Below are 27317 nucleotides of genomic sequence, written 5' to 3'. Positions count from 1 at the left end.
ATTTGGAACAAACGAAGTTAAAATTCGATCAAAAGTCCGTTGATCATGTTTTTTTTTATAAAATAAAAAAAAATGAATTGGGAGAAGGAAGAGAGAATGTTGACTGACATTATATGAATGCCTGTCTTTCTGGAATCTTTGCAAGATTTGACGTTACACAATCAAAATGAAAAATTTCTGCTATCTATTTGTTTTTATGTTTGCTAAATAAAATGAAAACGAAAAACAAGAGCAAAATAATAACATGAAAAAAACTAACCTTAGTGGTCAACTTGTAGTCACCCTTTTTCTATGGACCACCCTTAAAGGAGGTAAATGAAATGCAAAAATCAAATAATTATCAAAATAGCTTTTTTTGTTTTTTATTTTGCTCAGTGTAGGAGAAGTGTTAAAATGAAAATAGCTTTTTTCTTGGCCAAAAGTTATTCCTACGTGTTTTTGAGAAAAACTAGAAAACAGTTATGCTTGTATTTAACTTTAGATCATATTTACACTATTAAAAATACTATACTAATAATTTAACTCTTCAAAATGACTTTTACCATTAATGATCACAAAAGCTTTCTCAAGACAACTAACATCAACCCAATAGCCAAATCAGGAACATCATCGGTTAAAACATCAGGGGTTGTTAAATAATCCAAAGAAAATAAAGAGAGGAGACTAGGGTTTCAGTGATACTGTATAAAATAATAAATTACTCAACAAAGATTAACTTAATATAAATATAAAGAGATTATATAACCTTATATTTCTTAACATCTCCCCTCAAACTCATGATGTGGTAGCTACAAGTATCGAGAGTTTTCTAAGTAGAAAAAAAAACAGGAAATAAAATACAACTTAGTAAAGAAATATGCAATTTGCAAATAAGAAAAAACAAAAGGCAAAGAAGTAATGGTACCATTTTTAAGACGATGACGAGTAAGATGACAATCGATCTCAATGTGTTTAGTTTGTTCATGAAAAATTAAGTTGTGAGCAATCTAAATAGAACTCTGGTTGTCACAATACATAGGATTCAAATGAAAAAAAAAAACTCTCATATTTGAAAGTAACCAACGTAACCAAACAATCTTTTTGGTAAAAGATGTCATAACATGATACTCTGCTTTGGTTGAGGATTGAGAAACAATAGATTATTTTTTATTCTTCCAAGAAATAAAAGAATCACCCAAAAAGATGCAGAAACTAGTAACAGACTTACGATCTGTGGGATCACTGTCATGATCAGTATCAAAGTATGCATATAGCTTCAAGGAAGAGGTGGATGGAATTAAAAGACTCTGAAAGATTGTGCCCCGAAGATATTGCAAAATACAAAGAACTCCCCAATGAACTGAAGTAGGAAAAACAACAAACTGACTAACAATATGAACAACACATGCAATGTATGGATGGGTAATAATGAGATATACTAAGCTCTCAACAATAGTATGATATAAAGTAGGATCTGGCAAAAGTAAATCATTAGAAGAAGAATACATTGTATTAAACTCAATGAGAGTATCTACAGTCTTATTATCAGTAAGTCTAACCCACTCAAAAATATTTGTAACATATTTTGACTAAGAAAGAAGATAATTTTTAGGTGAGTAGGCTATCTCAATACTCAAGAAGTATCGTAGAGAACCTAAATTCTTCATTTTAAACTGTTTAGCTAACTCTGTCTTTAAAACTGAAATACCATCAATATCATCACCAGTAATAATCATGTCATCAACATATAAAGACATAATGATATGACATGCATCAGTGCACTTAACAAAAAGAGCAGAATCATGACTATTAGAAACAAAACCAAGGGAAAAGATCACAATAGAGAATTTTTCAAACCAAGCACGGAGTGCTTGTTTGAGACCATATAACACTTTCTTGAGCTTGCAAACATACCCATTCAAGAAGGCATTTTTAACATCAAGTTAAGAGTATATCACTGACAAATTGAAGCTACTGTAATAAAAGTACAAATAGTAGTCATTTTTGCAACAAGAGCAAATGTCTCCTCATAATCCATACCATATTATTGAGAGTATCCTTTAGAATCTAGTTTTGTATCGCTCAATAGATCCATTATAAAGGAACCAAATCCCAAGTATCTGTTTTATGTAAAGTATAAAGTTCCTTATCCATAACTTGCTGCCAAAGAGGATAAAAAATTGTCTCTTTATAGGAAGAGGGCTTAGAGAGACAATGAATAGAAGCTAAAAGGGAAGTAAATAATAAAGAATAACAAGAATAAACAAAATTTAGTAACTTTGTGGACTTACAAATGCATATGGATTGACGTAGAGGTAGATCTATAATCTCAGACAGAGCTGGAGGGACTGTAGAGGAGAATGGAGCTTTAGGTATGCTGAAGAGTAAAGTGTTAGTACCTGTAGAATGGTCAGTATGAATTGGTCGAACATGAAGAGGGGTATTTGAGGTAGTAAAAACCTGAGATAATAAACTATTAAAATTCTTAGAAAAAAGGATTTATACAAATATAAGATCAGATCTAATCAAGCTATGAGTAGTGGATGGAATGAAAAAGAAAGGTATAGCTCGAGAAAGACAACATAACGAGACACATAAAGTTTTTGGGTTATTGGATCAAAACAATGATACTTCTTTTTACCTTCACAATAATCAAGAAATGCACAAATAACAGATCAAGAGAATAACTTTCTATGTTCTACATGAGGAAAAATAATGAAACAAGTACAACCAAAAACTCTAAACAAAGAATAATCAGGGGCAGACTCATACAACTTTTCAAACGGAGATAAACCTAAAATATGAGAAGATAAAATTGCATTAATCAAACCTACAGTACTAAAACAGCTTCACCCCAAAAAACACTAGGAACTAATGCAGACAATAAGAGAGAACAAACAGTTTCAACAATGTGCCTATGTTTTCTTTCAGCAACACTATTTTGCTTAGGAGTATCTGTACACAAGGTTTGGTGAATAGTTCCATCTAAAACAAGCAACTTATAAAATTTATTAGAGTTGTATTCCCCACCCAAATCACACCTAAAACATTTGATAATAACAAAATATTATGTTTTGACAAGAGCTCGAAAGGTTGTATATATCTCAAAGAATTCAAAATGATATTTCATTAAATAAACCCAACAATAATGAGTATGATCATCAATAAAAAAATATAATATTGAGACCCTTCTTTTGTGGCAATAGGAGAAGGTCTCCACACATCAGAATGAATCAAATTAAATGAAGAAGAAGAAACATAAATACTTTGATTAAAAGGTAAAGCAAAAAATTTTACCAGTTTACATCCACTATAATCAGAAATATCACAAGTTTTAAAATTTTATAAGGCTCATACGAATGCAAAAAATCTCAAATGAGAAGACGAAACATAATCTTGACGAGAATGTCATAAATAAAAACTAGAAGAAGAATTACTTAAATGAAAAGAAGACAAATCAACACTAACAGCAGCTGACACTTGTAACTCATCCAAAATATAGTCCCTTCTTCCTATGACTTGTCCCAATCAGCTTCTGAGACTGTAGATCCCGCACACAACAAAAAAAGAGAGGAAAAGATGACTCAATAATCACCAGAATCACATATCTGACCAACAAAAGCGAGATTCAATGTGAGGTTCAGAATAAGATAGATATTAGGGAGAGATAAATGAAGTGTGATAACAGAATCAACACCTACTAAGAGCATAAAAATGCCATCAACAATCATGACATGAATAGAAAACAAAAGGAACACATAAGCAAAAGATAAACAATCTAGAGACATGATGTGAAGCACTAGAATCCAAGACTCATTCAAAATATGACATACTTGAAGAACTATGAGGTAACTGACTAACAAAAGAAGAAGCAAATATAACTTGTGGTTGTAAGGAGAGTACTAGGACTGGTGAAAGGACCTGATGAGACTGCTGCTGTAGTATTATGGTGTGGTGGTTTGTAATTATGAGGTGGTTTATGAGCATTAGTTTGTGATTGACTACCAAGTTTCCGGGCTTGATTTTGCTGTCTCAACTTAGGTAGTGAGTCTTTCAATGACATTTCTATTTACAGAAACTGCACTCATCGAAGGTAACCCTTATGTAAGGCTTATTCTGATTACTGAGGATTGACTTAGAAGGTACTGCTAGCACAAAAGTATTAGAGCCAGAGAGAATTTTCTTATCAGAATAAGACTAAAGACATATTTATTTTGCCAATAACACATTGACAACTGAGTCAACGAAAGGAAGGGGAGAACGATGCAAAATTAAACCTTTAAGTCTTTTAAAATAATTGTGAAGTGCCATTAAAAACTGTACTAATTTTTACTGCTCTCTATGATTAATATAGGCACCACATACCTTTAATTCTGCTAATTTCATAAGAGTCAATTGATCCCAAAGATCTGTCATAATAGAATAAAATTCTTGAATACTCATATTCTTCTGGTGAAGAGCTCATATATCGTTCTCCAATTGATACTGCTTTGCAAAATTTGATTGAGTGAATAACCTTTGCAGATAATCCCAAACCTCTTTTGCTGTCTCATACTTTACCAGCTGCGTGCGTATGGAATGCTTAGTAGAATTGTTAATCCAAGTAATAATCTTTGTATTGTTTGCTTCCAAAGCATCTATCAAAGCAACATAACCCTCATCAATATTTTTAGGTTTCACGAGTGTTCCACTAACATATCTTCATATCTTTTTACCTTTAAAAAATTTTCTCGTCATATAACTCCAATACAAATAATTCTTTTCATCCAACCTCATATTCACAAACTGAAGTGAATTGTCTCTTTCAGTAGCTATAATCAACAAACAAAGAAAAAATAGAACACAAAAAAGAAAAAACAAAATATCAAATTGCAAAAACTAAAGAAATTATACTATCACTAAAAAAAAAATGATATTGTATAAATAATCCAAAGAAAATAAGAAAAGAAGGTTATGGTTTCATTGATACTACATACCATAATAAATTACTCAAAAATTATTAACTTAACCTCAATAGAAGAAACTATACATAAACTAAAAAAAACAAACTGAAAAAACTATTATACTATTAATAAATAATAAAATAAATTAACTTAATATTTCTTAAAACCACTCTCTTTTACACTTGGCCAGGTCAAAACTGGACATGATTCCGAGGTTGGGCAACTGGTAGATGAGCTGCTGCTGCTGCAATGAGGTGGACGAACACGACAGTGGGTGTGTTGAAATAGAGATTCAAAGCTAGTATGGAAAAGTATTTAGGCGCCGAAATCTCTATCAAGTAAATTCATTCCCCTGACCTAGATAACCTAGGCCTAGACCAGGCTGAATTTTCTTTTTTCTATTGTTTTAAAAAAGTTGGAGAATCAATTAAAGATTCACTCATTCAATTTGGAACAAACGAAGTTAAAACTCGATCAAAAGTCCGTTGATCATGGTTTTTTTTTTTTTTTTTATAAAATAAAAAAAAATGAATCGGGAGAAGGAAGAGAGAATGTTGATTGACAATATATGAATGCCTGTCTTTCCGGAATCTTTGCAAGATTTGACGTTACACAATCAAAATGAAAAAACAACCATCCAATTCTTGAATTCTTAAGCAAACAAACGAACATAATCAACTGATTTTTGCCTTGTTTTTGAGCTCATTGCTCTCACGACAGACACCTCATTCATCCATCCAAACATGCACCCCACGTTCCACCAACACATACTACATGGCACAGAACAGAAACTACCACCAATCAAAACATAGTAAATTCTTCGAAGAACACCAATCTGTTGGGTCATTTGGTGGCTGGTCTTATCTCCCCCCTTGTCTCCGACCACGGACAAGGTGTGAAACATCTCTTATGTTTGTTCATTGCGTAGAACCTTCTCTTTTCTTTTCGTAATTTTATTTCCTACGAACATTAAAGATGGTTCGTGCTCTTGAACAAGAACAAGAAAATTATAGGTCTAGATTGTATCATTTCAAAGGGATGAATGAGAATGCAGGCGGTCGGCATGTTAAGAGCTTGAGCGCGGATGATAGTTCTAGTTTGGCAGAATACTCTTCAATGGATGATAGAATAACATCTAGAGGCCATCAGCCTCCAAGACCTGTTAATGAAAAGGGTCCTAGATCAAGGTCAGGCAAGGATGAAGCCGGTGCTGCAGGAAAAGATAATAAAAATCCAGGCAAGTCAGATTTTTTTTTTTTTTTAATAAAAGAAGTTCATGTCCAAATATCTCATTTTATTGATTAATAATGTATGTCATCCAATATCTCTTCTTTTCTTTTTTGGTGAAAGGAAAATCATGAAAAGATAGTGCTTGTTTGCATCTATTCGATTTTGGCAATTAATATGATTTTTGCTATGATCTCCTGAGGTTTGATTCAGAAATGGAACAGATGAAGGAAAGGTTCGCTAAATTGCTCCTTGGGGAGGATATGTCTGGTGGAGGAAAGGGTGTCTCTTCAGCTCTGGCATTGTCAAATGCAATTACAAACCTTGCTGGTAGGTTGACCTTTTAAATTTTTCCTCTGCAATTTTCTAATTTTCATGGTCTCCAACCCCAGCAGGAAAACAACTCCATTGAATTCCTGCAGATTCCCCAACAAACATGGTGGTACTTATATGTCTATTGGATTCAGATGGTTAATATTCCAGATTTTTCTTGTATAAAAACTGGCCATCCATGATTTTGTCTTTCTTAATTCGTTAGTAGGTTTCTCTCATTTTATTCCATCCTATATGCAGCTTCTGTGTTTGGCGAACAACGACGTCTAGAGCCCATGTCACCAGAAAGAAAAGCAAGGTGGATAAGAGAAATTGATTGGCTCTTATCTGTAACCGATCACGTTGTCGAACTTGTTCCTTCCCAGCAAAAATCCAAGGATGGATCAAATATGGAGGTAACGGTCTCTCTCTAATGCATTTCTTCAAATACAAGCTAAGAATTTTGCATTTATTGATTGAATAGATAATGGTGACACGACAACGAAATGATCTTCATATGAACATCCCAGCTTTGCGCAAGCTTGACGCAATGCTTCTTGTAAGAAAATAAGACTTTTGTTTCTCTTAATTTATTTGAGCGTTAGATATGACCATTGTTAAATGTGGATTCAACAAATTTAATGCATCCCTCGAAAATGGTTTTGCAATATTCAGGACTCCCTAGATAACTTCAAAGACCAAAATGAGTTCTATTATGTTTCAAGAGATTCCCCTGAGTCAGAAAAAGGAGGCACCAAGAGAAAAGATGATAAATGGTGGCTACCTACTGTCAAAGTCCCTCCAGATGGTTTATCAGAAAGGGCTAAAAAATTTCTTCATTACCAAAAGGACTCTGTGAACCAAGTTCTCAAAGCAGCCATGGCTATAAATGCTCAAATTCTTTCAGAAATGGAGATTCCTGAAAACTACATTGAATCCCTTCCCAAGGTAAGAAGAAAATGCAACAGTTCCTATTAGAATACTGCATACGAGTTTTAAATGCCTTGCTAACTCCCTAATCGCATTTCTTTCCGGTGCTTTGGCAGAATGGGAGGGCTAGCCTCGGAGACTCGGCGTATAGGAGTATTACACTTGAGTACTTCGATCCTGATCAATTTCTGTCCACTATGGACTTGTCATCAGAACATAAAATCCTAGACCTCAAGAACAGAATAGAGGCCTCCATAGTAATTTGGAGAAGGAAAATGAATCAGAAAGATGGTAAATCTGCTTGGGGATCTGCTGTCAGTTTGGAGAAGAGAGAACTCTTTGAAGAGAGAGCAGAAACTATCTTACTCCTTCTAAAACAACGCTTCCCTGGACTTCCTCAATCTTCACTAGATGTTAGCAAAATTCAATATAATGAGGTAAAAATAGGTTCCCTTTCATCTGGGTTTTATTTCATATTACACTTGGAGCTGAATGATCGCCTTAATCAACAAGCATCGTAAAGAAAAACCACCAGCCTTATGCGTACCTTCATACTGCTTATTTTGCCATTCTAGTCATGTTTATAAAACCGAAAGGCTAACGTTATTTTCTTGTCCTGAAAGGATGTAGGGCACGCTATCTTGGAAAGCTATTCAAGAATTCTAGAAACCTTGGCCTCGACAGTCATGTCTCGAATTGAAGATGTGCTCTATGCTGATCATGTTGCTCGAAATCCATCTCACGCAGGACACACGAGTAACACGTTAAAAGAGGCACCACAAGTACTGGTTTCTCCCAAAGAAGGGATGGAGAAGAACTCAGAAGATACAAACGCTTCAATGACACTGTCTGATTTTATGGGTTGGAGTCAGGAACAAAATGACACTACAGCAAAGAAGGATCCATTTGGATCAGATGAACTACTCAAAGATGACGATAAGTGTACACAGAAACTTGCTAACATATCGACCAACCGGAAACCTTCCTATCTTGATAATCTAGGAGCTTCACGAAGCCCAACAGCACGCCATTGATAGCATTATAGAGGGAGAAAAATGAACACGTACAGAAAAAAGAAACAGAGAAGAGAAAGAAAGAAAGAAAGAGTGAGAAAGCCCAACACTAAAATGTGTATTTTCAGACCCTTTATTAAAGGGGTCCTTTTGGTTTGTGAATTTCCGACATATTTCCATTCCATTCGTTCCTTTGGTAAATAGGAAGAATGAACATGAGTGAAAAACCAAGAGATTTCAAACATTTTGTTCTGTCATTCTGTACAAGAAATGGATTTGTAGTTCCTAGTCGCCCAAATGCGTTCTTGGTAATTGTCTTCAGAGTAGAGCAGACCCGATAATTATGTGTGTGACTATGATTTACTCTCATTCCGTTCCTTTCTAGACATTTTGCCCACATGCTCTAAACTGTTCTCTCCACTGATTATATTTGTGTTTGAGAGTCAATAAGCTTGAGTGAACCTCGATAATTATGCCTGGAAGCAAGCAATTTAACATGCTACATGTATAACGAGCATATATCATGGTATGCTAATAAAGGAAACAAAATTAAAATCTTATGGAATGCCCCGAAATGACAGAGGAATCAAATATGTATGCATTAATAACCCAGGATCTTAAGTAGGATTTAGACAAACTCGCCAACCTTTAAAGTCAAAAGAAAGCATGAAAACATACAGACAAAGGGATGACAGATCAGGATGCTAAACTAATTTAGAGTTTGCCACGAGGCCCAAGCTTCGGTGGAAGTTGTGGACCCTTCTTGATTGGTAGAATGTCACCAGAAGCTGTAGCACTAAAATAAGCGAGGGTGGAGCCGCCTCCCAATATCAAGAACTTGAGCAACAATCCTCTCTTGGTGAATGGAGCTGCAAATGTCTCAAAGAATTTGCTCTGCAGTTCCATAGAAAAGCACAACACATGGTCAATAAATAAGTATGGAAAACAATGCAAAATAGCCATGGAACATACCTATGAACCTTGGCTTAATTTGAAAACATAAACTTCTAGCTGTCTTCTTCTGTAAGTAGTGAATGTGCTAGGTGCTTGCGGAGTGCAAGGTAAGCCACAAGCATTGAGGATCTAGTGAATGATAATGGATTATTTCTATCAAGTTGACCGGATTCTACTGATTCTTTAAGGCTAATGATTACATTAACACCACTGGTTCTGGGAAAAAAAATGTGGTAACTCGTTCAACACAAACAATTGCTGTAAAAATCTGGCACTGAGCAATAAGCCTTGATTATCTAAATAATCATGCCCTTACATGACAAACCACCAAAACATCTGTACCCTGCTGATTCTTCTTTCCACTTGGTATATCAAATTACTCTTTGACATAGATTGAGTGTGTTGCCTCTTTGACCATTACAATACTCATAATTGTATATGAGTAATCAATTACTATAATTTTGCACTAATGGCATAAGATCCGAACCATAAATCCGGATTCTACTGATTCTTTAAGGCTAATAATCCATTCTACTTATTTTGTACTAATCAATAACTATAATTTCCAGATAAATTACGTTAAACACCTTATATATTTGAGCGTGAAAATACTTACATTCCTTGCAAGATCTTTTGAGCGTGGTCAAAGAGCAATTTTATGAAAAATCAGGGCGAAAAGTATCCTCACGCTCAAACAATAGGGTGTTTAAGCTAATTTCCCCTTAATTTCCTTGCTTTGACCATTTTGCATTCCCTAGTTTAATTAAGTGGTGCAACAGAACGTAAAAAAGAACTGCTAATAGATTAAAAATTTGAGAGCTTGGGGCAAAATAAGCGAAGATAGAATTACTTATAAGGCCTTTTCACCATTGGAATTGACAGAAAATGGTGTCAAACCTGGAGAGGGTTGTATGGTGAAGGTGCATCAGATCCATACAAGTCCCATTGCCCAGTAGTGTTGCCCAAATCCTCCAAATCAAAGTAGACACTCTTGTCACCATACTTGGCCACCACAGCACCACTCCTGTTTTTATTTATTTTTTAAGAAAACAGAGCAATGGTTCAGAAGCCTGCCGAAGTCTATGCCATAAAGCTGAAAAAAGAACAATAAAATGGAATATATAGGCTTTTCATAGCTAGTCCAGAAAGTTTTGGTACCTCAAGCTTTTGGGTCTTAAGCCCTGGCGAGATGGTTTAACATGGAGCTTGGTTCCACTGAGGGAGCTACCACCAAGGCCTTTGATGGTGGCCGGTTGCACTGCAGCAAAGGTTGCTAGTGATGCCATAGCCTTGATTTTGGTTCCCGACTAACTGGTTTCCCTGTTTCAGGTTGCAAGAGAGTTGGGTTTTTGAACTTTTTGCATGAATCTTAACCAGGAAACGTGGCAGAATCGGTATTATCTTAAGAGATCTGGAGAGTCATTTGTGCATGCCAAGTGGATTGAAGCTGGATAGGCCTATCCATTTTACGATCACTATACTCCACTTAAATTGGCAGGCACTGCAAGCTCTATTACTATTGGTCCTCCTACACTCATAGTCTGCCAAGCTGGATTCTTTTGTTCTTTACGGCACAAGTATTAGTGAGATAAATTCACTTGTTCATTAAACATCTTTTTCTATCACTATAATTATCATTTTGCAATTTAAAAGAAAATCAAACACTTTTGTAAAGGAGGTATTTTGGTTTTTTTATATGGCTTATTAATTATTAAAAAAAAATTCGGGAGTAAAGGGTTTTTTTTTTAATTTTTTAAGCATAATAAAATTACTTAATTACACTTCAAATAAAAAAAATTTAAAGTTGAAACCTAGAGGCTTTACTTCTTTTTTTTCTAAATACAATAAAATAACAAGTTTACCCTTTCAATCAAAAATATTAAACCATGCGTGTCTGGGCCTTTTGATCTTTTCACTCTTTTTTTGTTATTACTAAGTTCATCGAGGGTAATTTGGTTTTTTAAGAATAATTTATTATTATTTAAATAGAAAAGATGTTGGAGACTTGGAGCGTTCGACGCACACGCACTTCGTGTAGCACCTCCCGACAACCAAAAATATCCTTCCATATTGTAGTTGGAAGCGCCATCGCGTTCTTTTCTAGTTGGTGTAGCTTGTGTCGGTGGTGGTGGAGCAGTTTGTTGTCGGTAGGGTTTTTTTTTTTTTTTTATCTTTCTCCTCCCCTGAAAATTCCAACTTGGTCCTTTTTGTTGCCTTATTCTTTTGATTTTTAATTTATATTATTGGCTCTTTTGTAAAAGTTTTATTTGTTTTCAATTTTATCCTTCAATCCCAAATTGTCATTATTATTTTTTCTCAATTTGATCATTATTTTTTTTTATTTCTATTGTTTTTCTTGGCCATTTTGTAAAGTTTTTATTGGTTTTCAATTTCATCATTCAATCCAAATTTATGGTATGTCATGTTTTTCAATTTAGTCCTCATTCTTTTGATTATTTTTGTCATTCTGTTAAAGTTATTGTTCTTTTAATTTCACCCTCCAATCAGAAACTTATAGTTGTCATCTAATTTATTTTTTATTTTGATTTTTATCCTAATTTTTTTAATTCCAATTTTTTTTGGATCCTTTTGTGTGTTTGCTTTTTGTTTTCTTTAATTTTATCCTTTAGCGTTTGATTTGTTAAGGACTAGGCTTTGTGATTTTTCTAGGTATGATGCTTCTAGTCTAAAAACCTGAGTCACGAGTTTGAAAAGTTCACGGGGTTGACATAATTTTTTGGCTTATTTTCTTTTTCGATTTCATTGTTTAACATTATTTTTTTTAAAATAAGTTTTGTGGTTTTCTTATATTTTCTTTCTATCAAGTTATCTCAACCTCATGATCTGGGACACGTGTTTGGTGGGTTAACTTGGACTGGCTTGCCTCTTATTGCCCAGATTATATGTTTATCATGCTAATTCGGGTTTACTCGCGCTAGTTTTTTTAATCCTTTTTTTACCCAATTTCATCCTTTCTTATTTAATTGATTAGAAAATGAACAACATCATTTTTCTGTTATTGGAAAAGGTTTTTTCCCTAGTTATCATGGTTGCTAATTTATTTATTTATTATCGGTCTACTATCGCTGTCTTTTTCATTTTGATTAAAATAAACTAGCTTATTTGACCACTTGAAACTATAACTCGAGTCGTTAAGATTTTTTTATATATAAAAAAACATGTTTATGACACCTATATATTGTTTTTTATAAAAAATATTAATGCGGACCCGCGATGTAGCGAATGTTCGCATCTAGTAGTTTGTTACAATTGAAGTGTGCAAATTAACATCATGCCTTTATAGGATTCCTTGATTTAACACAAAACTGGTCAAACTTTTATATCTTTTACAGAAATGCTAACAAATATTACAAGAACTTTGATACACGCATGTTAACAAATGCTAAGAAAATGTAACATGACATGTATATTTTTTTTCCTTTTTCTTATGCTAATTAAATCTTCAAACATAATTGTTTAAAAAACATGAGGGGCAAATAATGGTGTATAAAGAAAAAGAGCCCCAACTATTTGGGCTATGCGCAAGCGGAAAAGACCTATTTGATTGGAAAATCCCTACTACTTGGGGCTAGACCAAGAAACTAGCTTTTCCCTCTCTCTCATTTTCTCTTTATCTCTTTTCCTTTTCCTCACCCGTACTGACTCTCCACACGGGCTATCTAATATTCTTTTTAGGCACACACCTCAATATGTTGTTTTTTATTCTCAAGTCACTAACACACACCACAATGCAACAATTGTTTCCCCACTCATTCAATGAGTATTTCCATGAACTTATTTTCTTTGTCAATATGGCCTGCTCTCCTCACCTATAATGGTTGTTTTAAGCATACTTGGTCTGAGTTTTATGCTCATACTCCTTGTCTGCAAAACCACCATTTAACGCCAATAGTTATCCTTTATCTCTTAGGGTGCCTACTTTCTAAGTAATGGTTATAACTTGACCTGTCTCACTTTTAAGGCTAACCTTTCCACTAATGAAAAGCATTGTATAACAACAAAATACTCAAATATCCAAGAAAGTAATTATTCTCTATCATTATAGCTTTTTTCATGAGGTAAGCTAACATGACTAAAATCTATAAATACTTTGGTCACTAAGTAAAAAATAAAAAAACCAAGCCAAGACATTCACGACACATATTGCACTTGTTACTCTTTCTACACATTTTTCTCCTACTCCTCATATTATCTCTTTTTGTAATTATTTTTTCCTTTCATATTTACTAACTTAAGCATCAAATGATCTTTTATTTTGATACAGAACTTGTTTTTTTAGGGATAACCAAGACCAAAGATAAAATCCTACATTCAAACTCATCATATACCAGCCTAAACACAATTGCAAAAAGCCCAATCCACTTTGAAGTTCTTATAAATTCATTAGCTTTAAAAGTCAGTGGATGAGTAAAGTATGAGAAATGTTTCTACTAATATTTTTTTAAAAAAAGTTTAAATGCATATTGAAAAACTTTTAGTTGTTAACTATTCACTAAACAATCACCTACTTGTACTATTCACTTTATCATATTCTCTCTCTAATGAATATTTATTATAGAATTTTGAAATATTTACTAGGAAAGATATGAAGCAACTTGCACAGGAGTATGGATTCAAGATAGTCCATTCTACACCTTATTATATATTTCTTATTGATTGATTGATCATGAGATAATGATTAAAGTTGTTTAAAGAATAGATCATCTAAAGGTTTGGACTCTTAGATACCATCTTCATTAACCAAGAGTCATATTTACTAGAAGGGATATGAAGCAATTCACACAAGAGTATGGATTCAATATAGCCCATATTAATCCTTATTATGCTTAAGTCAATGAGCAAACAAGATCAATCAATAAGACTTAATTATCAACATTCAAAAATCGACCAAGGAAATCCTAAAATTTGGCTTGATGCTTTATCATAAGTGTTATGGGCATAAAAACTTCACTATCTTTTTAAGAACCTCATCATTCACTCTAACATATCGTTATGATGTCATGTTACCTATGAATCAAGCTCAAGTTGAAATCACTTAAAAGGCCTGCATAGTATGACATGAATAGTTTAGATTACTAGTCAACCATGTTAGTAGAGTTAAAAAACTTGGATGATGTAAGACTTCATGTACTAGATCATTTATTAGCATATAAAAAAAATTAAAAAAATATATAACATGTTTGAATAAAAAGTTCTCATTAGTTGATCTATTATGGAAGGCCATACTTTTAATTGGTCAAAAAAATCTAAAATTTGGCAAATAGTTCCTAAATTGGGAGGGTTCATACGTAGTTGCCAAATTTCTTAAAAAAAAGTTCATATAACCTAGTAAATAAAGATGGGAAAATGCAATATCAATTAATCAATGATTGATATTTGGAAAAGCATGATCCCAATGTGAGGTATTTAGAAGTTGGTACCCTTAAAAGAATCAAAGGATTAGTCTATAGATTATAAGAATGATACTACTCCAGGCAAGTACAATTTGTGCTTAGAGTATGATGTTTAGGCTTCATTTCATTCATAATTTTGATTTTGTGTTTCTCTAATTACAACATGAATTTAAGTTATTTAAAATACAATCAACCAAATCGAAGATGAACATTATTTTTTAGGAAAATATAAGATCAACTTAAAATTATTCTTCATTTAGTATTAAATATCATGTACTAATTTGAATTAGGCCATTTTAATAAGGAATTGAGTTGTTAGTTTAGTATGACCAATTGTTTAAGCTAAATGAGCAACTTGTTCACACATTGTAAAAGTAAATCAAGAGCATTGTTTGTCTATGAATTAATACACTAAGATAAAATGGATTTCACTAAAAGAAATTATAAAATACAGATAACATGATGAAATTGTTAGAAATATAAAAAGGCAAAGATTGCTCGTTACAATAGTAGAAAAGCCAAGGAAAAATTTCTTGCTAAAGCTAATCCTAAGATTCTTGATCTAGCTTTCGTTTCCATTTATATTTCAAAGGCTCTAGTTTTCAAATAGATTTTTGTCTTTGTTAGTTCATTGATGATCAAAACAAGTTAACCATGAAATTCTAACTTAAGAAAGATTTACGCAGGAGTGGTGTTGTTGGTAATTGTGATATGAAATATAGGTATATTTTTTGAAATGATCAAATTGTATGTGAACTTACTTATCTTGTTATTGAAGAAAAACTAGCAAAATATTAAGTCCCTACGTATAGAAAATAATTTGGATTTAATTTGATTTAATCATGGATCCAATTAAAGGTTTAATTAAGTTTAAGAATTAATTTCGGTCAAATTAAAAGAATTAATTAAATACAAGGACTTAATTAGACTTTTAATAGATTAGATTAATATATTAGGGACTTAATTGGTGAAAATTAAGTTTGAAAGCTTAATTTGGCTTCATTAAGAATATTAGAATTTTAGAGGACCAAGTTTAATTTTTCCTAACTCAATTGGGTGAAATCAAGGACAAAATTGCAAGCAAATCAAAGTTTGAAATTCAATTAGGGGTGAAATTGAAAAAATTCAATAATAATGACCTTTTGTAAAAGGTGTGTGAATTAGGGAACCCAGTTCAGTTGAAAACAGGGGTGAAATTGATGAAATTAGAACTTTGAAGGTCAATTAAGGACAAAATTAAAAATATTCAAAACCAAGGACAAAGTTGAAAATGCATTTAAATTAGGGGTGTTTTTGAAACTTTATAGGGGTGAAATTGAATTGATTCTTTAAATCAAAATTCAATTAAAGACCTAATTGAATGAAATGAAAAATCGAGGGCTAAAATTAAAAGATAAGATTTATAACCTAATTTAAATCAAACACATTAAAACGGCTTAGTTTCATTTAAATGAAACTATATGTTTTAGTTATGTTTTGACCAAAATAATGAGTTTTTGTTTCAAACGATAGGTCTAAAAAAATAGCGCTAGATAACATGTCTTTTGGCTTTGTTTATTGTCTTCCTTTGAACCATAAAAGTTGAGTGAGATGCTCTTTTTCGAGACATTTAATGCATCACCCATACCTTAAATGAGACAATAAACACACTCTCTAGTAGCCCTAATATCATACTATAACCCCAACTTTTTCCCCACTGGTTTGCTGCCTTGTAGCCACTGCAATGCCAGTTCAAAACCCCTGACCCGGCCAACCTTGACTCGCTATTATGTTTGACAGTACTAGGTTGTTGGCTTATGGCCAATGGATGAGATCATTTCCATGTACATCAATGGCTAGGATTCATGTCCAAGAAAGACCCTATGTCTCTTTATCATACCTTATAAATATGGGTGAATTTCAGGCAGAAAAAAAGAGGAGAAAATATAGAGAGAGAAATAAAAATAAACCAGAAGAGAGAGAGAGAGATAGAGATAGAGATAGAAAGAGAGAGAGAGGAAAGTAACCACCCCTCTTGCTTAACAACCCACACTAATTCTCCCAAAAGACAAAAATCATCATGAGCCACCCTTTTACAGTAGAAAATAACAACAACAAAAAAACCAACAATCAATATCCACCATTGTTTTTCTTCCTTCCTAGCAGCTTCCACCGTGCACCTCCATTACAACTTCTTTACCGTCACTAGTGCCACTATCAGCTCCATCGTGGACCATCAGTGACTCCAACAATAGCTACCACCTCTCGATTGAACTACCATCAACCAATACCTTCCTAGCACAGGCAAACCTTTTCTTTTCTTACCCTCTCACATAAACTTTATATGATATAACAACTGTAATTTGCCTTCTTTTCTTTGCCTGAAAAGAAGTTTTGGGTTGGAGGCTGGGCCTCTTTCCCAGCCCCGCCCATTATGGCTAGGTGGGTTTATATATATATAAAACTCGTTAAGACATCTCCCGACCCAAAAAAATTAAGTTGGGCTAGGCCTGAGCCCAACCCACATGCGTGGGTTTGGGCCCAATAAGCCCAACCCAAACCTTAGAACATGTTTGGCACGACCCATTTTTTTTAAGGAAAAATGTTAAACACTGCCTTCAGGAATTTTCAATGCCTTTGATTTTAGGCAAAGAGCGAATATGCCTTATTGCTTTCCCCTTTAGCTTTATAATTTGTTCTTATTTTAGTGTTTAGCCAAATAGCCTCTAAAATAGTTCAAAAAAATTCTAAAAAAATTCAGAGACTATTTTAAAGTTATTTTTGGGTCCCTTGCGTGTTTTTCCAATAATTTTATCTAATATCAGGTTGTAGACATATATTGTAAGATACAGACCTAAAGTTAAAAATAGATGATTTTTTCTGAAATTTCAAAAACTTTCAAAAATTCAAAAAAAAAATTCCTCATTTCAAAAATAAAAAAATATGTTTTGTTTTCATGTATATGGTCAAATTTTAAAGGTTTTTCATGCATATTTTCTAACAAAAAAATACATTTTTATCATGTCTGAAAAATACAAAAATGAATATTGTAACCAGTTTATGATTTTTCATTAGAATTTGGTCAAAATTTCCAAAATACCATAAAAATTAATTTGTTTAATTAATATTCGGGATATGAATTTTACAACATAATGCATACTTCTAGTATTAAATTAAATAAATTAATAGCAATAAATATTAGAAATTAGTTGTAGACTTTATTATTTGAGGATATAAAATTATAATGCAAAGTATATTCTCAGGTATTAAAGATACAAAACAAAAAATAAAGGTGATGCTAAGATTTAGACTCTATAACGGTTAGAATTTAACCCGTTAAGGTAGAGGCTTCCTCACGAAGGGAGATCTGCCTTGAATCTTAGATGAGACCAACAAATAGAAACACAATTTAGAATAACAATCAATCAACAATGTAACTTACCATAAGTGAGGTGCACTAGGGGTGATGCTTCTTCTGCTTGCAACTACTTCCCTTACCCAGACTCTTGTATATCATAGGTTTTCTAATGACCATGATACTAGGTGGTGACTCCCTTAAATTATAATTTTACGATTAAACCTAAAACCTCATTCAATCTAGGAGGCAGACCCGTTATTCGACGTCACGCACGTCATGACACTAAAAATAAACATTCATGTGTCAATCATAGAAGAACAATGATTATTCACAATATTGCAAGGAAAAAGAGTTAGAATCAATCAAGTACATTCGAATTTACCATGTTGGGATAATTCTTACCAAACTAGAGTATTAAAGACATAGTTGACTAGGCAACCATGAGTCATGTTTGACTAAGAAAAAAAAATCGATCACATGAGTTTGAATACGCATGAAGAAAAAAAAACTTTATTTTATTTAAAGTGCATATGTCTTCAATATAATAATTAATTAAAAATCATAAATTAGTTTAGGATCCACATGAGTATCAACATAGAAGTAGTTTGTATTTGAATTCAATAAAATCTCATGAACTTAGAGTTATATATTTAGATATGATTAAATTTCATAACAATATATCTAGGGCCGTACATCTAAAAAAGTAACGTGATTGATCCAGAAGCATCTGAATCAATGATCAACAAAATGCTTGCAATATAAGGTTCGTATGATTTCTCTTACGGACTTTTGTTGATTGGTCATTCCTTGTGTTAAAATTTTGGATGTTGCCTTGGCTTTGGCGACGAATCTGATTGCAAGTAAATGGGTTTAATATAAATGGAGGTTTGATGAGAGTGTTGACATTGAGAGTTGGACAACAACAACAACGACTCAACCCAAATTACTTGGAAGTTGGACGAAACAACACCAAAATTCAGTACTGAATGGGAATGGCAAGAATGGTACACATGAGCAAGAGAATAATTTTGTGGCCATGGACTTGTTGCGGGTTTCATTCTAAATCTTGTGAAATTTGATGTGTGATCTTGATGCGATAGGGAGATGAAGAAGGTGATTCATGACTATGCTCATAGTGATGTAAATTTGGGGTTTGATCCACGATGAAGAAGTTGGGATTTGTATAGAAATGGAAATGACCCAGGAGTAATTTCATCTATAGAAGTAAGCTGCTGTACTGAACGATGGGTTAATACCAGAGCATTAAGTAGCTGAAGTGATATCCATGTTTGCTATCCTATGTTTCCTAAATTATGGAATCATACGTAAATGGCTCGTCTTTAAATATATTGGTATGCAAGAATGTCTTTAAATGATCGATCTAGTTTTTCACTAGAGCTACCTCTTCCATACAAGCAGCTTGAGTTCTAACGTAACCATTCTGAATTGAAGCTCTCCGATTGCTTGAATCGCTCTCAAGATAGAATAATTTAATGAAATAGCGTTTGAAAGCAACTGCAAAATACATCAGCAAGTGTTAAATCTATACATGATACTTTCACTCTTAAAATTTCATATAGTTTATAAAAAAATATAAATCACATTCCCTTCTCATTCTACAAAGTGCCATAAATGAGATTTACCCAAACTGCAAGCCCTTAACTTAAAAGTTCTAACCACAAACAAATAACATACAAACTGATGTAAGAATTTCCCTCTACTTAAGATATAAAATTTGGACAAGGGGGGAAAGCTGAAACCTGAGTCTTACAGTTAATTTGTGTATATCTAACTTATAAGCTAATGTAATCAACTATCTTCACATTGCAAGCTTGTCTTGATGTTTTTCAATGTGCATGATATAAGTGCGTTAACAGATTCCACAGATTCCATGGTTAGTTTGGCTGTGGGAGAGGTATTCGTTAGGATTTGGAATGCTATTGTTAGCAACGATCCCCCTTCGGTGCTCTTCTCCTCTTGCCTAGAAGTGATCACTAATGGTCTTGATTCGTGTCCATCAGGAAGAATTGAGAATCCTGAAGGTAATATTGCTAGGTTGCTTGAATCACATCCATTAATCACAGATTGCATTCCATTAGTGTCCACTGGAGCATAAATTACCATGGATTCATAAGCATTCGTGCAGCTATCTTGGAGTACCCACATATTGTTTTCTTTAGATTTCATCTTCTGCAATTGAAAAGGGCCTGTTAGAACCATGAATAGAGAAATGCACATGAGATTAATGGTAAGGTCTCCTGTTATTTGAGATGGAGACAACTTACTAGAATAGTTACTGCATTGCCTCTATCTTGTCCTTTGGCTAAGTTTGCAGTGGCTTGTACAGGTCCTCCATTTGACATGATATCCCACTACATTTTATGCAAAAAAAAAAAAAAAATGTCAGACAAGTTGCCTGATAAAACTTGTACTCGTTTGTTGTTAATTCGCAATTCAAAGCAGCAATATCCCATCTTAATAGGATCTTAACTGAGTAATGTCATTTTTTGCTGTACCTCATTTCTACGAGCTTCGTCTCTTAAGAAATCAAACAGAATATGCGGAGGGACAGGCAACCATACAGAAGAAACTGCACACAAGATCAATCCAACAGGTTCACCAGGTTCATTTAAGTTTTTCCTAGACGAAATCCTTATATCTTCTCCTGTTTTGCTTGATACCTTGCTCCATGTGTGATAGCTTGATGCTCCGATTGCTCGACAAAAGCTCCATGTCATTCTTTGTGCCAGTTTCAGAATGCTTTTCCTTCCAGCTAGTGTAGCAACACCTAGATTTTTGCGTTTGTTTTTTCATAAACATTGTTATTTATAAAGATAGCGAACAATTCCACTGGAAAATATCGAAACATAGTTTGGCTTACCAGTTGAATCCTTAGTGGGAACGTTGGTTGCCATGAAGAAAACAAGCCGTTCACATTGGAGTTGCAATGTTGCAATCCAATGCCTTGCTCCAAAGGCTAGGCCACTATGAACGACTGTCCGGAACATGGTATGAACTGCGCTTTTCTGGCATTCCAGGTGTTCTACCCAGATCACCTGACAAGATTGTTACAAACTTGTATGTTAAATTGTTAAAAAAGAAAAGAAGACGATACAGCATTGTTATGTATGCTTGTCTCTATTAAATTTTAATTCTTGGTCTATACAAAGCATGTACCTTACAATGGCCATTTGATTTATCCTCAATGATGCAACCAGAGGGGCGTTTTCTGCATTTAACGAGTGAAGCATCAATATTGTCTTCAACTTTGTCAATAGAAACATCAACAATGGCCCATTGTTCTGCGTTAAGCTGCTTGCAATATCTGACAAAATAAACTTCTCTGGTAGGCACCATGGGTGTAAGCATCTGGACCTCAGCAAACATCTGCATGGCACAGTTTTATATCTGGTTAACGAAATCTAATTCTATAATTTCACAGAAGCTAACACAATAGAATTGAATATAACCAAAAAAATATTCCACGTAGCTTCCTCATAAGGTAATATCCTCAGTAATTAAATGTTACAACAGGCCTGAGCAACCTGCTTAATTAGTTGTTTTTTATGCTTGGATTTTTTCATTCATCAAAATTAATAAATAAACAGGTGTCTTAGGCATTAATTTTTTCTGGGTGTTCGAGTCTTGGTTTCACCTAGGAAATTTTCTCGATTATCAAGTCATCACCTCTAACTGTAAGTAAGAGTGAAGTCAAAGATTTTGACCTTCAGCTGAACCATACGAGGAAGAGTAGATCTCCATTAAACACAAGGTCCCACGTAAAATAAGATGCCTCATTTTCTGACAGCTGGGCTATATAAATATACAAGGAAAGTTCCTCCCCCGCTCCAAATTGAAGGGAAATGGCCACCTCCATCTTTCAACCTTGCTTTTCATTTTTTTTTTAAATTATAACTTTTTTTACTATATATGGATTTTGTATTCACTGAAATTGATGCTGATTTCCCATGCAGAAAACTGTAGTTTTATTCAAGTATAAGTATTAGCTAGTTTAATACGAGATCTTGGTAATTGGAGCTGGCACTCACCAATTGCACTGCCCCATTTCTATTTGCACCTTCACCATTGCAGATAACATCAACAGTGGCCGCCTTTGAAATCAAGCATGGAAACATTTCCTTCCACCGATTCTGATTAAAGGGGAAAAAAATGATTACATTAGTGAAAGGAGTCCAATTAATCTATAATTAATTATCAACATTAACTATGTGTGTGTGTGTGTGTGTGTGTGTGTGGAATATTGCTAATATATATAATTATAATATCTCACCACATCCATAAAACTTTGAACTAGCCTTGGGAGATCCACAAACACAACCCTGGTCTCTCTTGAAGCCTCAATGGATCTCTTCGGCCTTCCATTATTGCTTGAATTTTCAGAACCAAACTCTTTCGTGTACTCATCGTAATTAAGAATTTCACGACCTGTCTCAACACTTCGAATCCAAAGTGGCTCGCCCGCAGTAGCCATTTTCTTGAGCTCTTCCATTGCTTGATTAGCGATCTCCGTGATTCTTGTCTTGTCAAGTCCGAAAATTCCAGTGTAAAAATCCAGTGAACTTCTATTCTCTTGATCATTTTCAGCTGAACATGAGGCTGTTGCCCCTGGACTATATTTTCCTATAACCACTCGAAGTTTTTCTACCTGCATGAATGATTATGCATCAAATTAATTTCTTCTAGCTAAGTATGATATTAATAATTAATAAATATTAATTGACGATCGCTGTTTAATTTTCTATAATAATTAATTTTTACGTGCTGCATATATTACATAAGATTTTCCTAGCTAATTACCTCGGCTTTGAGTTTTGCATTTTCGATACGTAATTGCTGTTCCTCGGTTGTTAAGGCAGTGCCTCTACTGGTGGTAGCGGTGCCACAATTTGGACAGCAAGCTTTGTTGATGGTCTCCCTCATGGTCTTGTTTTCTTCTCGGAGTTTATCCATTTCAGTTTTCAGCAGAGAATTTTCATGGCGCTCTTGTATGGCCTGTACATAACCACTGCCATGGTTATTAGATCAACAAGATAACCAACTAACCGCATTAAGTGACTTTCGATCTCACTTCTACGTAGTACCTACACACGTACCTTGATTTGAGTACGACGATTTTGGAACCAAAACTTGACTTGCCTAGGAGCAAGGCCTAGTTGCTTGCTTAATTGCTGCCTCTGCTTCTCATCTGGATGAGGAGACTCTTTAAATAGCCTGAACATTAATTATACATTGACATAATTATCACGTACTCTTAGATACATTCACAATTGTTAAGAACTGAACATTAAGGAATTCTTTTTGTGTATTTTTGTTTTTTTTTGACGATGACAAGCATCGTTGAACATGTAAAACAAGGAAAATAAACTTTCCCACCGAATTTCTGAGTAATCTTTTAGCTTTACAGTCTTTTTTTTTCACGGACGTAAAATTAAATGATTCATGAACTCAAAAAGAGTCTGCGTGCTGACATTTTTCTTGATAGATGTGTTGAATAGAGAAATTATTCGGCTCTTTAATTTTCTCATCATATAAGATAAGATCCATAAATGATTTTAAAAGCGAACTCGTATTTATTGGATATACAACTAGTATTTCTCATAAATGAAAGAGAAAAATACAACTAGTTATACACCTAATAATTTTAATTTGTTGGATATGCAATTCAAGTTATTTTAATTAGTAAAGGAGTCGTTGCCTTAATTGGCAAACCATGCACATATATCTTTAGCCCCGTATCTACCTACCAAGCTAACAAAAGATTGAACCTACATATAGAGTATTCTTAATATATATATACCGTACTATATATATATATATATATAGTACGGTATAAAAGGAGTTGTAAATAAATAAATTCACAATATGAGGATATTGATATAGATACATATATGTATTAATAAACAAAAATAAATTAATCTAGTCTAGGCTAGGAGTAAATGAGAGAGATGAAAAATACATACGCTTCCATTTCTCTGATTTGCTCAGCGGTATGTCTATGGTATTTCTTTCTTTTTTTCTTCTTGTTTTTGTCATCATCATCACCATCACCATCACCATCATCCTCATCATGCTCTCCTTCACCTTCAAGATCATCATCTGATCTTGATCTCATAGGCCCTGAGGTCTCACTACTAATTTCCACGGTTTCTTCTCTTCTTCCTCCTCCACTCCCTTCATCCCCCTCCTCCACCTCCACGCTACCCGCTGCTGCAGAATGACTCACATTTGCGCCGCGGAATATTCCAGCCTTCAACAATAAATAAAAACATTAGAGTGCGTCACAAGGGTTTAGACCTTAGCTAGATGCACATCATGCATGCATTTTTATGTACGTGTGATTCATGAGATTAATATATATCCACATCGAGCGATCAAAATAGAAAATACTCCCCCTTCATAAAAGAAAATAAAATTTATGCACAACAAAATCGATGGGGTAAAAATATTGGTGGGATTTGAAGACGGTAGCCGGAAAACCTCAGAAAAAAGAAAAGGAAAACCAAGCTATGTAAAAAGAAACAAAAAGATGTGCGTGTCTCCAATTAACACGAGAAGAAATTAAGAGAAAGATTATAAAACGAGGAGTGGTGGTTAAAGAGAGCTTACAAGACTAAGAGAAAGAGCAGGAGAGGCAAAGAAGTCCTTGATATGAGAATTGGGTGGATTAGACATGTCGACGCCCATGGCCAGTCTGAAAGAGGTTGTTCTTCATTTGATGAGTCTCACGGAGCTAGGCAGCTACAAGGCTTTTAGAGAGAGAGAGGAAAGTGGGCCTCGTTGATTTAAGGATATAAAAACAAAATGAACTCTCGAGGAGGTGATCTTATAGAGAGCGAAAAGAAGGCTGGTAGGAGTTGACTGTTGGATATTGTTGGGAGTGGAATATGTGAACATCCAACTAACTTACAAGCAGTTTGAATCTATGGTATCCAACGGTATTTTCAGTTTCCATTTAAGTGGCTTGATGATCAGCTTAGTGGCTTAGACCTTTTCTGCTATTTAATTTAATTTAATTTAATTTCCACTCAAATATCCCTCCTCAAAGCCCATGTTACCTTTTGGTTTTTCACTTCTATGGTTAATTTTATTTTATTCTCTTTTCCACAGCGAATTATGAGTGAAATAACCATGACTTGAAGCCATTTTCCTATCCTCAAATTAATACTCTTATACGGCTAGCTTAACTGGCTAAAGTTTTTTTTATTATTATTTTTTCTACTCAGTTCCAGTAATTACTTGTCGAATCCAGTAAAGCTTTTTCTGAAACGGTTCAGCTCATCCATAATATTTTTTTATTTCAAACAGGAAATTGATGGCCTCTTCCACGTTATGTGTACGCGCTAGCGCCAAGGATTGTTGTTGCTTTTCTTGTTCATTCTTCTTCTTCTTCTTTTTACTGTATCTGTTATAATACATGCTGAGCAGGATTGGAAGTTAATTTTAACATAAAAAAGTTTTAAAAAAATCAATAGCGAATTTAGAACTTAATGTGTTCGTTAATTAATAAAATTAATCAATAATTATATGTGTTAATAAATGCTGAAAAAATTAATAATGATAATTAAAGGGTAAATCACGAAACTAAAAAGATAAAATAGATAAAACAACATGGTCTCGCCTCGCTCTTTATTATTTGGTTTTTTTTATTTAATTATTTTTTTTAGAAAAGATAAGAATTAAAATTCAATTGAAAATAAAATGATTTGCTAGCAGAGTTTCCCTTATTTTTATTAATTTAACTTGGTCATATGATGTGACCCATTGCACGATCTACATTTTAAATTAAATTATATCAAAGTTAGTTTGATGTGACATGCTTGACCTAGCGGGTACAACTGCTACTCGGTCATCCCGTTCAAAACCTAATTTGATTTTAAAAGAATATTTAAAGCCATTATTTTTTAAATTTTGAGATGATGGTATTTTTTATTGATCTAGGTTAACCTGACAAAAATGATATACAGAACATGAACCCAGTCAGGTTTAGTAAATTTATTTTTTGGAATCAAATTTTTTATTTAATTATATAATAATAAAAATAAACACATAAAAAAAAGCAACTAAATGAAATAAAAAATAAAAAATATCATGAAGGATTATACAAAAAAAAAAGTTTGTTAATATTAGAAAAATATATCATAATCTTACTAAAAAAATAAAAATTGAATTATACTTTATTAAATAATACCCCCAATATATTTTTAATTAATTAATTTAAATAAATTTTAATTAAAATACTTCAAGACTTGGTTTGATTTAAAAAGGGAAAGGAAATATTTCAAGACAACATTGTTTCACTTTATTTTAATCATGTTTTGGATTGAAATAAATCATCCTAGTTAATTTACGAAACTTATGATCCAAGTCATAAATTTGTTCAAGTTTAATAAAAAAAAATCTAATTCATATTTTATTTAATTATATAGCACTAAAATTAGAAATTCACAAGAAAGCAATCAAATTAAACCAAAGATAAGAACAAAATAATCGTTCTATTTGCCAAAATTATAAAAGAATGGCATAACGTAATTAATTTGAAAACTAAGTAATAATCAAATGATATTTAATAAATATCTAAAACATATTTTTAACTAATTTATTTGAATGAATTTAAATTGAAATTGAAGGAAAAAAACAACTCCGCTTAACTTTTTTTCAATATTAAAATGATGACGTTTAAGATCAATTCGGTTAAATATAATTCAACATTATAAAAAAAAAAAAAAGCTTAATAATATTATAAAAAAATCTTATTAATATTATTCAAGAAATATGTAAAAAATTGAAAGTATTTAATAAAATAATATTCAAAATATATTTTTAATTAACTTATTTTATTTAATTTAAATTAAAGAAGAAAAAATTTTTAATTCCATAAAAAGCCAAGTGCTCATGTCTGTAAGGGGTATTGTGTGACCCATGAAATGAAAGGCCACTGTGGGCCTACTTGTTTAGCTTTTTCTTTTATTTTGTTTTTTAATAAGGACGGATGACCATCCTTCTTTTTTTCTTAAAATTGTTTTATCAAACAACATGTGATATAAATACCTAATTTTTAATTGCCAGAAAGATAGTTAAAATTTAGGTTGGTTTTTTTTTTTGGGCTAAAAAAACTAATTTTAACCTATATTTACTTACAAACACCAAATAAACACCCTTATAATCTTTTTTTTTAAATCAATCTTTC

General features: G+C 33.1%; 3 protein-coding genes across 3 annotated transcripts; 1 reads left to right on the top strand and 2 right to left on the bottom strand.

Annotated features, from left to right (window-relative positions):
- Nucleotides 1-5600: 5600 nt before the first annotated feature.
- On the top strand, nucleotides 5601-8754 carry LOC7478400 (rop guanine nucleotide exchange factor 12). Its single transcript, XM_002303255.4, has 7 exons — nucleotides 5601-6159; nucleotides 6363-6479; nucleotides 6723-6877; nucleotides 6946-7020; nucleotides 7137-7409; nucleotides 7508-7828; nucleotides 8015-8754. Exons 1-7 carry the CDS (start codon nucleotides 5898-5900, stop codon nucleotides 8423-8425), a joined length of 1614 nt encoding a protein of 537 aa, XP_002303291.3. The 5' UTR covers nucleotides 5601-5897; the 3' UTR covers nucleotides 8426-8754.
- A 225-nt stretch (nucleotides 8755-8979) lies between these two features.
- Nucleotides 8980-10830, bottom strand: LOC7478401 (photosystem I reaction center subunit VI, chloroplastic). The gene is made up of 3 exons (XM_002304170.4): nucleotides 10517-10830; nucleotides 10256-10382; nucleotides 8980-9298 (listed from the first exon to the last, which is right to left on the bottom strand). The coding sequence occupies exons 1-3, from the start codon at nucleotides 10642-10644 to the stop codon at nucleotides 9119-9121; spliced, it is 435 nt and encodes a 144-aa protein (XP_002304206.1). The 5' UTR covers nucleotides 10645-10830; the 3' UTR covers nucleotides 8980-9118.
- An 8835-nt stretch (nucleotides 10831-19665) lies between these two features.
- On the bottom strand, nucleotides 19666-24931 carry LOC7483533 (homeobox-leucine zipper protein GLABRA 2). The gene is made up of 11 exons (XM_002304171.4): nucleotides 24737-24931; nucleotides 24091-24377; nucleotides 23224-23341; nucleotides 22928-23122; nucleotides 22401-22775; nucleotides 22159-22260; nucleotides 21287-21496; nucleotides 20991-21165; nucleotides 20626-20897; nucleotides 20395-20481; nucleotides 19666-20299 (listed from the first exon to the last, which is right to left on the bottom strand). Exons 1-11 carry the CDS (start codon nucleotides 24812-24814, stop codon nucleotides 19919-19921), a joined length of 2280 nt encoding a protein of 759 aa, XP_002304207.3. The 5' UTR covers nucleotides 24815-24931; the 3' UTR covers nucleotides 19666-19918.
- Between the last annotated feature and the right edge of the window lie 2386 nt (nucleotides 24932-27317).

The sequence above is a fragment of the Populus trichocarpa genome, chromosome 3 (assembly GCF_000002775.5).
Source record: "Populus trichocarpa isolate Nisqually-1 chromosome 3, P.trichocarpa_v4.1, whole genome shotgun sequence".
NCBI lineage: Eukaryota > Viridiplantae > Streptophyta > Magnoliopsida > Malpighiales > Salicaceae > Populus > Populus trichocarpa.
The sequence above is the reverse complement of the archived record's forward strand: the minus strand, read 5'-3'. Positions and strand labels throughout refer to the sequence as shown.

Bases quoted from the DNA above. Each gene is read 5' to 3' on its own strand.
- LOC7483533 (XM_002304171.4), bottom strand. From the start codon at position 24,814: ATGGGCGTCGACATGTCTAATCCACCCAATTCTCATATCAAGGACTTC. The intron at 23,123-23,223 runs GTACGTGTGTAG...GGTTATGTACAG, and splicing joins ATCGTCGTACTCAAATCAAG to GCCATACAAGAGCGCCATGA. The intron at 21,166-21,286 runs GTACATGCTTTG...CAATCTTGTCAG, and splicing joins AATCAAATGGCCATTGTAAG to GTGATCTGGGTAGAACACCT.
- LOC7478401 (XM_002304170.4), bottom strand. From the start codon at position 10,644: ATGGCATCACTAGCAACCTTTGCTGCAGTGCAACCGGCCACCATCAAA. The intron at 10,383-10,516 runs GTACCAAAACTT...AAATAAAAACAG, and splicing joins TTAAGACCCAAAAGCTTGAG to GAGTGGTGCTGTGGTGGCCA. The intron at 9,299-10,255 runs GTTTGACACCAT...ATGGAACTGCAG, and splicing joins CACCATACAACCCTCTCCAG to AGCAAATTCTTTGAGACATT.
- LOC7478400 (XM_002303255.4), top strand. From the start codon at position 5,898: ATGGTTCGTGCTCTTGAACAAGAACAAGAAAATTATAGGTCTAGATTG. The intron at 6,480-6,722 runs GTAGGTTGACCT...TCCTATATGCAG, and splicing joins TGCAATTACAAACCTTGCTG to CTTCTGTGTTTGGCGAACAA. The intron at 7,410-7,507 runs GTAAGAAGAAAA...GTGCTTTGGCAG, and splicing joins ACATTGAATCCCTTCCCAAG to AATGGGAGGGCTAGCCTCGG.